At 52.2% G+C, this 15,169-nt stretch overlaps 1 protein-coding gene across 1 annotated transcript in view; it reads right to left on the bottom strand.

Annotated features, from left to right (window-relative positions):
• Window positions 1-5,107: 5,107 nt before the first annotated feature.
• The window catches only part of trappc14 (trafficking protein particle complex subunit 14), a 64,442-nt gene continuing 54,380 nt past the window's right edge, over window positions 5,108-15,169 (bottom strand). The window contains 1 exon segment of the mRNA XM_072591457.1: window positions 5,108-12,785. Within this exon segment, the coding sequence (XP_072447558.1) occupies window positions 12,632-12,785 (154 nt within the window). The 3' untranslated portion in view covers window positions 5,108-12,631.

Raw genomic sequence — 15,169 nt, 5'->3', positions numbered from 1 at the left:
CATGATTTCCATTGGTTTTTCTTGTTCCCATGGGGGGTGGGGAGGGGCAAATATTTTGGCTGCAGATGTGGAAAGTATGTCCCCAAACTTGCAATCTCTCCAAACCCAGAACGACAAGGGAAGCGCACTCAATGGGACAATCTTAGCATAGCCAATCCACCCTAACCTGCACATCCCTGGACTGTGGGTGGAAACTGGAGCACCCAAACAATCTGTGTTGAGTTTGCACAGTTGCTGTGAGGTAGCAGTGCAAACCATTGAGCTACCGCGTCATCCATGGGCTGGCCAACAAATGGGCCTCTGTTAATAAAGGCACATTGCTATCATTTGCAGTTACTACCAGGTTTAAAACAAATTTGTAGGAGATCTTTTATCTGTAAGAATAATAGGGTGATTATGATAGGGGTATTTAACTTTCCAAACACAGACTGGGACTGCCATAGTGTTGAAGGTTTAGATGGAGAGGACTTTCTTAAGTGTGTACAAGACAACTTTCTGATTCAGTATGTGGATGTACCTACTAGAGAAGGTGCAAAACTTGACCTACTCTTGGGAAATAAGGCAGGGCAGGTGACTGAAGTGTCAGTGGGGGAGCACTTTGGGGCCAGCGACCATAATACTATTAGTTATAGAATAGTGATGGAAAAGGATAGACCAGATCTAAAAGTTGAAGTTCTAAATTGGAGGAAGGCCATTTTGACAGTATTAGGCAAGAACTTTCAAAAGCTGATTGGGGGCAGGTAAAGGGACAGCTGGAAAATGGGAAGCCTTCAGGAATGAGATAATGAGAGTCCAGAGACAGTGTATTCCTGTCAGCGTGAAAGGGAAGGCTGGTAGGTATAGGGAATGCTGGATGACTAAGGAAATTGAGGGCTTGGTTAAAAGAAGGAAGCATATGTAAGGTATAGACAGGATAGATCGAGTGAATCCTTAGAGTATAAAGGCAGTAGGAGTATACATAAGAGGGAAATTAGGAGGGCAAAAAGGGGACATGAGATAGCTGAAGCAAATAGAATTAAGGAGAATCCAAAGGGTTTTTACAAATATATTAAGGACAAAAGGGTAACTAGGGAGAGAATAGGGCCCCTCAAAGATCAGTAAGACAGCCTTTGTGTGGAGCCGCAGGAGATGGGGGAGATACTAAATGAGTATTTTGCATCAGTATTTACTGTGGAAAAGGATATGGAAGATCTCAAATGTGGGGAAATAGATGGTGACATCTTGAAGTGTCCATATTACAGAGGAGAAGGTGCTGGATATCTTGAAATGGTTAAAGGTGGATAAATCCCCAGGACCTGATCAGGTGTACCTGTGAACTATGTGGGAAGCTAGAGAAGTGATCGCTGGGCTTCTTGCTGAGATATTTGTATCATAGATAGTCACAGGTGAGGTGCCGGAAGACTGGAGGTTGGCAAACGTGGTGCCATTGTTTAAGAAGGGTGGTAAAGACAAGCCAGGGGACTATAGACCAGTGAGCCTGACATGGGTGGTGGGCAAGTTGTTGGAGGGAATCACGAGGGACAGAATGTACATGTATTTGGAAAGGCAAGGACTGATTAGGGATAGTCAACATGGCTTTGGGAAATCATGTCTCACAAACTTGATTGAGTTTTTTGAAGAAGTAACAGAGAGGATTAATGAGGGCAGAGCAGTAGATGTGATCTATATGGACTTCAGTAAGGTGTTCAACAAGGTTCCCCATGGGAGACTGATTAGCAAGGTTAGATCTCATGGAATACAGGGAGAACTAGCCATTTAGATACAGAACTGGCTCAAAGGTAGAAGATAGAGGGTGGTGGTGGTGGAGGGTTGTTTTTCAGACTGGAGGCCTGTGACCAGTGGACTGCCACAAGGATCAGTGCTGGGTCCACTACCTTTCGTCTGTTATATAAATAATTTGGATGTGAGCATAAGAGGTATAGTTAGTTTTCAGATGACACCAAAATTGGAGGTGTAATGGACAGTGGAAAAGGTTACTGTGGATTACCACAGGATCTTGACCAGATGGGCCAATGGGCTGAGGAGTGGCAGATAGATTTTAATTTAGAAAGCAAATCTTTGCAGGACTTATACACTTAATGGTAAGGTCCTAGGGAGTGTTGCTGAACAAAGAGACCTTGGAGTGCAGGTTCATAGGTCCTTGAAAGTGGAGTTGCAGGTAGATAGGATAGTGAAGAAGGCATTTGGTATGCTTTCCGTTATTGGTCAGAGTATTGAGTACAGGAGTGGGGAGGTCATGTTGCAGCTGTACAGGACATTGGTTAGGCCACTGTTGGAATATTGCATGCAATTCTGGTCTCCTTCCTATTGGAAAGATGTTGTAAAACTTGAAAGGGTTCAGAAAAGATTTACAAGGATGTTGCCAGGGTTGGAGGATCTGAGCTACAGGGAGAGGCTGAACAGGCTGGGGCTGCTTTCCCTGGAGCGTCGGAAGCTGAGGGGTGACCTTATAGATGTTTACAAAATTATGAGGGGCATGGATAGGGTAAATAGACAAAGTCTTTTCCCGGGGGTGGGGGAGTCCAGAACTAGAGGGGCATAGGTTTAGGGTGAGAGGGGAAAGATATAAAAGGGACTTAAGGGGCAATGTTTTCACACAGAGAGTTGGTACATGTATGGAAGGAGCTGCCAGAGGAAGTGGTGGAGGCTGGTACAATTACAACATTTAAAAGGTGTTTGGGTATATGAATAGGAAGGGTTTGGAGGGATATGGGCCAGGTGCTGGCAGGTGGGATTAGATTGGGTTGGGATATCTGGTGGGCATGGACGGGTTGGACCGAAGGGTCTGTTTCCATGCTGTACATCTCTATGACTCTATGCTCCAATCTCTCTTCATACACCTGTCCTACAAACAAACAGAGCTGCCCTCTGAGAAGGACACTGCTTGTCACTGGCCACTTGGGTGTTTCCTATCTTCCTGGTGGTGGAAATTGAATGAAGATTCGTGCACCTTGTGTCTCTCACTGTGTCTCACACCTGCACACACACATGGGGGCTGGGGAAAAAATAAGCATTACCACAGTTAGGCAGTAGTGTGTGTGTGTGTGTGTGGGGGGGGGGGTTCAAAATAAACAGGAGGGTCAGACATCCAAAAGAAAAGAGGGAAAAAGAAATAGAGCAACAGAGCTAACCTGTTCTGCCTTTTCCAGTGACACTGAAGGGAAAGTAGATTTCCAAGTCAAGATGGAGTGTGGCTTCAAAGGGAATTCCCATGTTACTGCTGCCCTTGTTCTTCTACTAGTGCGTTTGGAAGGTGCCGTGGTGAGTCGATGGTACACACAAGTGTGACTGAGTGTCGGTGGGGGGGGGGGGGGATGTTTGTGGATGTGCTCCCAATCAAGCAGGGGGGGGGAATGCTTTGTCCCTGGATGGTGTCGAGCTTCTTGAGCGTTGCTGGAGCTGCCCCCATCCAGGGGCAAGTGGGGAGTATTCCCTCACCCTCCCTGACTTGTCGATGGTGGGACAGGCTTTGGGGGGGGGGGGGGGGGGGGGGAGGGGGGAAGAGTCAGGATGGGAGTGACTCGCTGCAAGATTCACAGCCTCTCTCCTGCTCTTGGAGCCCATGCAAAGTGAGGTGGAACCCCCTTGGCCCTGGGGAAGGTGGAGAGGCTGTGGGGACAGTCAGGTGAGTTGCCCCCCCCCCCACACTGCCTCTGACTTGCTCTTGTAGCGACAGCATTTCCATATCAGGAAGCAGCGTGGAATAAACTGACCGTGGAACGTCCAGGTGATGAACAGTCATTTATTTCCAACAGTGCGACATACCATGACCAGAACATACGAGCAGTTAGGACAGGTCCAGCAAGCAGCACTGCCCTCTTAAATCACCCCATTAGGGAGGCAGCAGGGAAGGGATTGCTCTGTAGTGACACCGATTGTTAAAACACCCTGACCCTCCTCCCTCCGTGACAGTAAACACAGCGGCTCAACAAAACATCAGACATACACAAAAGATTCCAGTTTTCCCAATATTAAAACAATATCACACAGTGAATAAGTTACATTAAAATAAAGTGCATTCTATCATCAAACGTATCTCTTTTTTTAAAAAAAAGTCTTTGTACCGAAAGCCTGTTCTCATGCTTTTTGGGGAGATCAGATCCTTTCAAGTATACAGTGTACTTGCTTCAGTAGTGTAGTCCACGGTAATAGGTTTATTCCCTTACAAACACTGCAATTGGAACTGGGGAAAGGAGAACATGAGACCACTGACCACTGGCTCTGGATTAATCTGGATTCCTGCAATTATTCCAATCGTAGTATCTCAGCGCAAGGGCTTCCCAGAGGTAGCTGATGGGAGTGATCTCACTCAGCATAGCTGAACCCTGGACTGCTCCAGCAAACAAATCCTTCTGCTCGACCACTGTCTGCAGCAAGTGGGGACCGTGCTATCTGAGGGAAGGATGTGGCCTGAGCCTAGCCCCCAGGTACTCTCTCCCCACCCCACCACCCTGTTCGCTGGCGTTAGCTCTCCTCACACCCTCTATGTGCATCTGGGGGATGGGGTAATCTTTCAGAGGTCAGTGTAGTTGGGTCCTTCTGACCTTTTCCCCCCAACCCCCCCGAGATAGGGGATTGGCTGGGGAAACCAGAGCAACATTGGGACTGTTGGCGATCTGAGGAGATCTCAGATTTTCCTGACTCCTGCAGACTCCCACGTTTCTGCTTATTCCTCAACCTCAGGGGTTTCTTGGATTGGTACAGATCATTGTTCAGGACACGAGGGACCTCTGCTCCTGTTTGGCGTTGGGCTCTGTTCAAATACAAAGCTCTCCAGACACGACAGAGTGAGCTGTGGCCCTGAGGGGGGGAAGGGAAGAGACTGGGGAAGAACTTGCATGCACGGGCAAAGGGGCCAGTGAACTGTTACCTTCGGCCCTCCTGCACCAGAGATTCGGGAAGGAGGGTGTGAAACCACAAACCTGCTAACCTCTGGGGTAGTGCACTGGTTTCAGAGGCACCAGGGAACAACACGGAGTGTGTGCACCGAGGGAGGGTCCCTTTACTGTGAAGACCCCTCAAAGCAAAAGCCAGAGAGCGGCCAGGCCCAGGCTCGCTCTCCCTTCAGGACTGGCTGCACCATCCTCCCCCCCCACCCCCCCCCAACCCCCAGTGAAAGCACCCAGCCCCACTGCACTGGCGACCCTGGGGTCACCGGACAGAACCCAGTCCCCGAGAAACTGGCCTGGCGTACCTGACGAGCAGGTCACTGGGCCCTAACCCCCTCCGATCCTAGCAACACTCTCGCTCAGGGGACCACCTCAGTGTCCATGGTGAGGGGCAAGAGGAGATGGGGGTGGGCGGGGAGGGGAGAGGGTCTCACAAATTGTGAGTGTAACTGGGAGCAGCAGCAGGGCATTCAGCTCCTCGATGCTGCAACCCGATCTGACTGTGGCCTCGACCCCCACTTTCCTGTTCACCCCCCGAGACCCTCGTTGGTCAAACGTTTTGGCTGAAATCTTTCCAAGGACCCTGCCTCTCCCACTGGAGTAAGAGTTTCAGATGTGTGCCCCTCGGAGGGACACATCTCTCCCCTCACTCCCCCTCTCTGAAATGAGAGCGCCCTAATTTCTAAACAGATTTAGGAAGCCAGGCCACATATTCCACCTCCTTGGCTTTGGGCAAATCTCTCCATACTGGTACAGGCAGAGGCCAGGGTTCACGTGAGCTCCAAGGGAGAAGGTAGCAGAATACTGTAGGGTTAAAAAAAGGGACATTGACTGACGAGAGGCAATCCCTGATTGCCTCATATCACACATTGGCATCTCTCTTGTTGGTCAGGACAACACTGGTGTTGGGCAGCTGTGTGTGTGTGTGAGCACGCACTCGGACCGAGGGATGCTCAGATCAGTGACCGGAACTCACATTCACAGCTCAGTGTTAGAACTCAAGTGCAAATTCACTTTCCGAAACAAAGTAAAAAGACGCTGATTATCGATCGTGAGTACAGACGCATCATCACATTAGCAAGGTAAAAAAAATAATAAAAACATCAAACAACTTAATATCCTGGGTGACCACCCACCACAAACATTCAGGTCCACGGGGTTAGCGAGGAAGCCATCACACCTTTAGTTTTTAACGCTCCTGCTCCTTGGTTGGCTCGGGGCGGGTTTGAGAAGCCACTGAACACTTTGCCCACTCTGTTCACAACTGGATCATCTGGAGTGAGGCCACAGCACTGGGCAGGAGTGTGCAGTAAACAGAGACTCAGGGGCAGAAAGAGACGGTGTTGGGAATGCACTCACGTTGGACAGTAAGAAATGGGAGCAGGGGAGAGGCCATTCGGCCCCTCCAACCCTGCTCCGCCATTCAATCACGGATGATGCGATGTTCCTCACTCTCCCCTTGATGGATCAAGAACCTGTCTTTTGTTTATTGGCACGGCTCAGCGGTGAGTAGAGTGCCATGTGCTTGGGTGAACGGCGCATTTGCAAACATGCCAGGAGAAACGGCAACTGGGAACGAAGAGAACCCGACGCTCGCCCAGCCAGCACCGAGGATCAGGAACGGGCTGGGCACCCGCTGACCACAGGGCTAACCCCCACCACAGTGGCTGGGGGAGGGGGCAGTGCAACGTACACAGTGAGCGCTTGGGAGCAGGGGCTGAGACTGGCTGCTCACCTGTGGGATGGGAGACGGTGGTGGGGAGGGGCTCTGGACACCTTGCAGTAAATGGTAAAACTGGTGGGCAGGGGAACGGTTTCATTTCTGGGCAGCTGCTCCTCCGGAGACTTTTGATTGCACCCCTGTCTCTCCACGTTTAACAATGAGCCCTCCCCCCTGCCCTACTGTCCCAACAAAAAAAAAACCTCAGATAGCTCACTCTCTCTACCCCCAACCCCACCAGAATGGGAAACTAGACGCACCCAGAGGAACCTCGATTATCCAGCAAGATCGCAAGGCCCCAATGCTCGGCTGAACTGTGGTTTCTGGCATTCGATTCACTGAACAAACTACTTCTCAGATAATCGAGGTTCCTCTGGTAGCAGCTGCCGTTTGACGTCAAAGACGAACGCACATTGATCTTCTATCTGCAGGGGCTCGTCCACAAGGGAGTGGGGAGGGTGGAAGGTACACTGGAGTTATGTAAAAGTCTCCTCAGACCCCCCCACTTGGAGAGATGGTGTGTTCAGCTGAGTGCTAGATCCCTGCCCCCGGACCTTCGGCAAGGGGAGGGGTATCAGCCTCAGATTTACCAGAATGATCCTGGGGACTCAAAGGGTTAAATTGCTTCAATGTGCTCAAATCCAGGCGACCCAGGGGAAGATGTTTGAGACGATTGAAGGAGCTGATAGCGCAGATCAAGAGAAACCCGTTCCCCTCTGCTCGCGGGTTAAGATGATGGGAAATAGGAGCAGGAGGCGGCCATTCAGCCCTTCAGTATGGTAGCCTCAAGGCCGACTGCCTCTCTCTCCCCTGCATTGAATTGAATGAGGTTTATCGTCACACGTACGCAGATGGGTCCAGTGAAATGTGTCCCCGTGATGTTTCGATTGCAGGGAGCTGACTCAAAGACATGTCAGCACAACACCACTTCCAACCCCTAGGCAAGAGAAGGCTTGGCAAAGGACTGCAAGGTTTTCAACAAACATTACTCAAGGTTTTGCACCATATGCTCCAATCAGCCCACTCCGGACTCTCTCTCAGACTGGGGGGGGGGGGGCAGCAGAGGCTCATAGAGATGTGCAGCACGGAAACAGACCCTTCGGTCCAACCCGACCAGATAACCCAACCCAATCTAGTCCCACCTGCCAGCAGAGTGCAAACACGTACGGGTGTAGACGTAGAGGAAGAGAGAAGTACAAATGGAAATTCCTGCCACCAAGAGCTGCAGAAGTTGGTTTGATCGAAATTCTGCTTCCGTCGTTCCTGGGGGAATTGGTGGACCTCCCTGAGACCCTCACAGATCATTCCTAATACCTTTAACAGCTGGGCAGGGTGCAGCAGAAGGGCAGAGACCTCACTGTCCAAATCTCTCCCAAGTGTGCATTTCTTAACTGGCCCTGTGGAGCTGTGGTGTTTTTAAAAAGGTTATTTTGTCCTGGTTTTTTTTTCGTAAAACAGAGGCACCGAGCTGTCTACTTGGAAAGCCAGTAAACAGCTTGAGAGGCCTTGGTTTTTTTTAATTTTAAAAAAAGGTTGGAACAGTAGAAGTGGCCTGGCTGGGTGTGGCCAGCTCTCACAAACCAGGAGTTTGAGTTTTATTTTCTAATGTTTAGGTTTTAGCTTGAGAGCAGTTGCTCCTGTGGGTCTGAAGTAGTGGAACCTATTTTTCCCCCGTCTCTCAATTCAAGCTAGAAGCTGGGGGGCTCGGTCCCTGCCTTTATTGGGAGGACAAAATCTGTTTTCTGAATCTGCTTTTTTTTTAAACCAAGGGGTGTGTTTATGAGATGTTCCGATATTGGAACAGCTTTTTTTTAAAGCATTAGATTTAGAATCCCTACAGTGTGGAAACAGGCCCTTCGGCCCGACAAGTCCACACTGAGCCTCCGAAGAGTAACCCACCCAGACCCATTTCCCTAACCTACATTTACCCCTGAATAATCCACCCTAAACCAAACACCCCTGGACACTATGGGACAATTTAGCATGGCCAATCCACCCTAACCTGCACATCCCTGGGCACTATGGGACAATTTAGCATGGCCAATCCACCCTGACCTGCACATCTTTGGACTGTGGGAGGAAACCAGAGCACCCGGAGGAAACCCACGCAGACACGGGAAGAATGTGCAAACTCCACACAGACAGTCACCCGAGGGTAGGATTGAACCCAGGCCCCTGGCGCTGTGAGCCACCGTGCCACCCTTGAATTAATTAGCAACAGGCACCTGCTATTCAGTTAAGTTTTCCGATAGAGTTAAATTCTTCTTGTATTTTAACCACAGCATTTGAATAAATTGTGTTTTGTTTAACATCGAGTAATGTGACCAGTCAAATTGCATCTGGGACACGGCACTGCCTTTAATATAAGCAGTAGGTCTGACTCCAGGCTCTCTCCTTCAGATATTTTGAGGGGATGCGATCTGGTCTAGGACAGACCGTGGTCACTGTCAAGGCTAGCTGAAACGTTGGTCATTGTTAATGTACACGGCCTGCACTGAAGGGTCAAATCCAAAACCCTGACCCGTCTAAACGCTGTCCTGTCACTGGGATCTACTTCCTGCAGTCACCCGCAATGTTACACGGGTGGAACTGACCCTATTTGGGCCTCTCCAGGCGAAGGTAGAGCTTAGCTAAATCTGTCAAGGACGTCAGGTTAATGACCAACACATTCTCCTGGTGCTGCTCCATTACATCGAGACACACCACATCTCCAGGTATGGTTTTACGTTGCGACCGATTCTGGGAGCAGTGTGCAGCTGTATTCATCACCCACCAGATCGGTGTCGTGGGGAGAGTAAAGAATTCTCAAACTGATCAGGGGTCAGGTATGTGCTTGGCTGGTGCTCGTCATAGAGATGCACAAACTCTTCGATCCAACTCGTCCACACCGACCAGATATCCGAGATTAAGCTCGGCCCATTTGCCAGCACTTGGCCCATCTACTGAGCCGCTCTTGCAGAGAGCAGTGGGCTAGCACAGGCAGGATGGGTGAATGGTTTCCGCTGAGGGCATTCTACTGACCTTTTTATAATGCAGAGAGAGGGTCAGCCTCCCCCCACTGGAGCCAATGGGATACGGAGCCTCAAGTCATTTGGTGTGATAGGTACGCAGTCAGAGAATCACAGAATCCCGACAGGCCCTTTGGCCCAACAAGTCCCGGCTAACCCTCCAAACAGTAACCCACTGTGGGAAAAGATCTGCCACCCTACCTACCCATATAGCAGGCCCACACCGAACACAGGAAAGCAAACTTGGCCAAACTATACCAGAAACACCCAGAATGCCTCAGCAATGACCAAGCAGGCTGACAAGTGAAACCAGACAGCACTCGCAGACAAGGGAATACACTTCCCAACACCCACTAACAATGCCAGATCAACACAGCTGTCCCAGGGCAGTCTCATAACCCAGCAATACCAAAGCCACACAAAGAACAGGTCAGACAGAGGGGCACCACCAAAGACCTCACTCCCAGGACAGGACAATGGAAACACCTTACTGGTTCAAAAGAGATATTCTCACCGACCTACAAAAGAGAATGGGACTCTCCTGATCCCATTGATACTGTTGGGATGTTACGTTGCATCGAGAATCAGGACATTGTTCCGATAACTGATTTCCAATTGTCACCATTGTCACCAATGGATTACTCCATTTCAAATACATTGTATCTTTCCCCATTTTAATTAACCTTCTTGTACAAGATGATTATAAAACCTGGCTTCTTCCTCAGCTCGAGGAAGAGAACCCTTAATCTACCTGCACAGACCGTCAGTTCTGGGTCAGCCTCGTCAATTAAAACAACTTGTCAATTTCACCCGATCTGGTTTCAGAGATCTCGGCTTTATTGGGTTAATTTCTCTGACATATACCCATCAAAATGCCTCTTAAATGCTGTAATTGTACCAGCCTCCACCACTTCCTCTGGAAGCTCATTCCATACACGCACCACCCTCTGTGTGAAAAAGTTGCCCCTTAGGTCCCTTTTATATCGTGCCCCTCTCACCCTAAACCTATGCCCTCTAGTTCTGGACTCCCCGACCCCAGGGAAAAGACTTTGTCTATTTATCTTATCCATGCCCCTCATGACCCTCTATACGGTCACCCCTCAGCCTCCGACGCTCCAGGGAAAACAGCCCCAGCCTGTTCAGCCTCTCCCTGTAGCTCAAATCCTCCAACCCTGGCAACATCCTTGTAAATTTTTTCTGAACCCTTTCAAGTTCAATAACGTTTGGTTGCAGGCTCTGGAGCAGGGCAACTGAGGGTCAGTGAATCTAGGTCTGTGCCACTGTAGCTGACTCAGTCAGCCTCCTTTCTCCAACCTGGAGTCCGGGGTCCACTCACAGTCACCACTCTTCAGGACACAAGGGATCGACCAGAAAATGCTCCAGGGATGAGCTACAAAAGCTTGGGCCGTCCTCCGAATGAGCAGGAGTTTCTGATTGAGACGCACAAGGTTCTGACAGGATTTGGAGAAGGTGTGCATACAGAAGCTGCTCCTACAAGGACTGGGGACTCTCACACGCACAGACAGACAGACACGCACACAGACAGACAGACAGACGTAAGGTTTTGGATCAATGGGTATTGTTGGGGTGGGGGGAGGGAGATGAACCAACCTTCCGTCCTGCAGCAAGTGGTAGTGACGTGGAACAGAGGGGAGGGGAAGTGCAGACAGTGAATGATCTCCATAAGATAACAGGACAGACATTGCAGGGAAGGAAACTGGAAGGATTACCGCAGTCTGAGAATTCTTGGCACCGATCGGGTGGGCGATGAATACAGCCGCACGCACCACCCAGAATCGATCGAAACGTTAAATCATATCTGTAGATGCTGCGTGTATTAATTTAATTTTAAGCTGAGTAGTACAGAAAAAAAATTTCTATCAGAAAAATCCATATCCCTCCAAACTCTTCCTATTCATATACCCATCCAGATGCCTTTTAAATGTTGTAATTGTACCAGCCTCCACCACTCCCTCTGGCAGCTCATTCCATACACACACCACCCTCTGGGTGAAAAAGTTACCCCTCAGATCCCTTTTATATCGTGCCCCTCTCACCCTAAACCTATGCCCCTCTAGTTCTGGACTCCCCCGACCCCAGGGAAAAGACCTTCTCTATTTATCCTAATGGGACTCGATGAGATGGACTGAAAGGTCTGTTCCTGTGCTGTATATCTCGGTGACTCCACGACTCATTTACAGCTTTGGCTGCCATTACCCTCAACAGGAATTTCACAAATAACCAACTGTGGGGGGGGGGGGAAACGGATCACCTACAGTAGACAGACAGCCCGACAAAGACTGAAGCTCAGCATTGTTGGCGGGGGGCACCGTGCCAGCTGAGATCCCTTTGCCTGGGCATTCGGCCGCTGCCAATGACATGACGTTCAAGATCCCACACGCGCGGGGAAGGAGACAGGAGATTTGGCGATCTCAATGGTGGTGGTGGGGGGGGGGGGGGGGGAGAGAGAGAGAGAGAGAGAGAAGAGTTGGGGCACCGGAGCAATGCGTAACAGCAGAAAGGTGGGAGGAGTTTCTATCAGCGCGGGACACAGAATTGGAGCCCCAGGGTGGGGGGATGCCACCCAAGCATTCAGTCGGGGGAACGGGGGAGGGGCTGGAGTTTGATATTTCAACCCCCCCCCCCCACTGAAACACGAGGGGGGACCCATTTCGCTGGTGGACGCAGCTGATCTGCAGAGGGACATGTTTCTGCAGCACCCTCCCCCTCCCCTGTACGAAATGACTTTGGACACCACCTGGTGGGGGGGTGGGGGGTGGTGGTTTCACCCAACATGAGACGCGCGCTCACTACGGTCCGAAAGCGAGGGAACTTCGGGGCTTCCCAGGCCGACGTGACGCGGGAAGGGCGACGACCATTAAACAAAAACCCAGCCCGGGGCTTCTCCCCAGGGAGGGGTGAGCAGCGGGATGCTTTGCGCTGTCCCCCTAGCTTCGCTGGAGGAGACGGCACCAGCCGTTCCCTCCTCACTCCCCCTCCCCACCCCCCATTCCCTACTTGACGGGCTCCACCACCAGCACCTTGCACTCTCGCTTGGCGATCTTGTCGACGGACAGCACGGCCTTTTCCGAGGGGAGGTAGAGTGGGCGGCCGATGGGGGAGCCCACGGGTGGAGTGATCGCTCGACGCTCCATCACGCTCCCAGTCCTGGGGGGGGGGGGGGGGGGGAAGAGGGGTGGAAGCAGAGAGAGACCTGGTCACTGAGGGCCAAGCATACAAGATGATCAGAGGGTTAGATAAGGTGGTCAGTGAGAGCCTTTCCCCTCGGATGGTGATGGCTGGCACGAGGGGACATAGCTTGGATCTGAGGGGTGATAGATATAGGACAGATGTCAGAGGTCGGTTCTTTACTCAGAGAGTAGTAGGGGGCGTGGAACACCGTGTAACAGTAACAGACTCACCAACTTTAAGGGGATTTAAATGGCTGTTAGATGGGCAGATGGACGAGAATGGAATAGTGTGGGTTAGACGGGCTTCAGATTGGTTCCACAGGTCAGTGCAACATTGTGGGCCGAAGGGCCCGGACTGCGCTGGAATGTTCGATGTTAATAGCAGACAGCCCGGGATGGGGGGGTGGGGGAAGGTGACGTTCCCAATGGACAGAGGCCTGGATGGCGGACAGACAGGTGGGTGGGTGGGGGAAGAGGGAATGCAGAAGGTTACTGGGAGAAACCGTCCCCGGGGGCCAAAGGGTACAGAAGCAGGAGGGCCCTATGTTGGTAGGGAGGCAGAGTGAGGAAGTAGCTTTAGATTTATATAAACACAGGGAAAGGTTCAGGATCTGGAGTGGACCGGGGTGGGAGGGAGTGGGCAGCTCTAATGCTCGGCTAATGGGAGGGAACCGGGTGTGAGGAAACGAGCTGGGCCGGGGAGCAACAGCCATGGATCCGACAGACTCACAACAGGTGGGCCAAAGGGTCTCCGTCAATCCTTCTCTGAAGGAGATGGAGCGTGATATCCAGCTGGGGGAGGCCGGGGAGGGTGTTTGAGATCCTGATCTTGGATGAGCAGTGCTGGAGGGGGTGTAGGGGGTTACAGAGATAGGGAGGGGATGCAGGGGCCGGAGGGAGTTACAGATATAGGGAGGGGATGTAGGGGCCGGAGGGGATTACAGAGATAGGGAGGGGGTGTAGGGGCCGGAGGGGGTTACAGAGATAGGGAGGGGGTGGAGGGGGTTACAGAGATAGGGAGGGGATGTAGGGGCCGGAGGGGGTTACAGAGATAGGGAGGGGGTGTAGGGGCCGGAGGGGGTTACAGAGATAGGGAGGGGCCGGAGGGGGTTACAGAGATAGGGAGGGGGTGTAGGGGCCGGAGGGGGTTACAGAGATAGGGAGGGGGTGTAGGGGCCGGAGGGGGTTACAGAGATAGGGAGGGGGTGTAGGGGCCGGAGGGGGTTACAGAGATAGGGAGGGGGTGTAGGGGCCGGAGGGGGTTACAGAGATAGGGAGGGGGTTACAGAGATAGGGAGGGGGTGCAGGAGGTTACAGAGATAGGGAGGGGGTGTAGGAGGTTACAGAGATAGAGAGGGGGTGTAGGGGCGGAGGGGGCAGAGGGGGCGGCAGGATATGGAGGGGGTGTAGGTGGTGACAGGGATATGGAGGGGGTGTAGGGGGTGACAGGGATATGGAGGGGGTGTAGAGGGTGACAGGGATATGGAGGGGGTGTAGGGGGTGACAGGATATGGAGGGGGTGTAGGGGGTGACAGGGATAGGGAGGGGGTGTACGGGGTGACAGGGATATGGAGGGGGTGTAGAGGGTGACAGGGATATGGAGGGGGTGTAGGGGGTTCACAGGGATAGGGAGAGGGTTTAGGGGGTTCACAGGGATAGGGAGGGGGTGTAGGGGGAGGCAGGATATGGAGGGGGTGTAGGGGGTGACAGGGATAGGGAGGGGGTGTAGGGGGTGACAGGGATATGGAGGGGGTGTAGAGGGTGACAGGGATATGGAGGGGGTGTAGGGGGTGACAGGATATGGAGGGGGTGTAGGGGGTGACAGGGATAGGGAGGGGGTGTACGGGGTGACAGGTATAGGGAGGGGGTGTAGGGGGTGGCAGGGATATGGAGGGGGTGTAGGGGGGTGACAGGGATAGGGAGGGGGTGTAGGGGGTGGCAGGGATATGGAGGGGGTGTAGGGGGTGACAGGGATAGGGAGGGGGTGTAGGGGGTGACAGGGATATGGAGGGGGTGTAGAGGGTGACAGGGATATGGAGGGGGTGTAGGGGGTGACAGGATATGGAGGGGGTGTAGGGGGTGACAGGGATAGGGAGGGGGTGTAGGGGGTGACAGGGATATGGAGGGGGTGTAGAGGGTGACAGGGATATGGAGGGGGTGTAGGGGGTGACAGGATATGGAGGGGGTGTAGGGGTGACAGGGATAGGGAGGGGGTGACAGGGATAGGGAGGGGGTGTAGGGGGTGACAGGGATAGCGAGAGGGTTTAGGGGGTGACAGGGATAGGGAGGGGGTGTAGGGGGTGACAGGGATAGGGAGGGGGTGTAGGGGGTTCACAGGGATAGGGAGGGGGTGTAGGGGGT

The sequence above is a fragment of the Chiloscyllium punctatum genome, chromosome 21 (assembly GCF_047496795.1).
Source record: "Chiloscyllium punctatum isolate Juve2018m chromosome 21, sChiPun1.3, whole genome shotgun sequence".
Taxonomy (NCBI): Eukaryota; Metazoa; Chordata; class Chondrichthyes; order Orectolobiformes; family Hemiscylliidae; genus Chiloscyllium; species Chiloscyllium punctatum.
The sequence above is the reverse complement of the archived record's forward strand: the minus strand, read 5'-3'. Positions and strand labels throughout refer to the sequence as shown.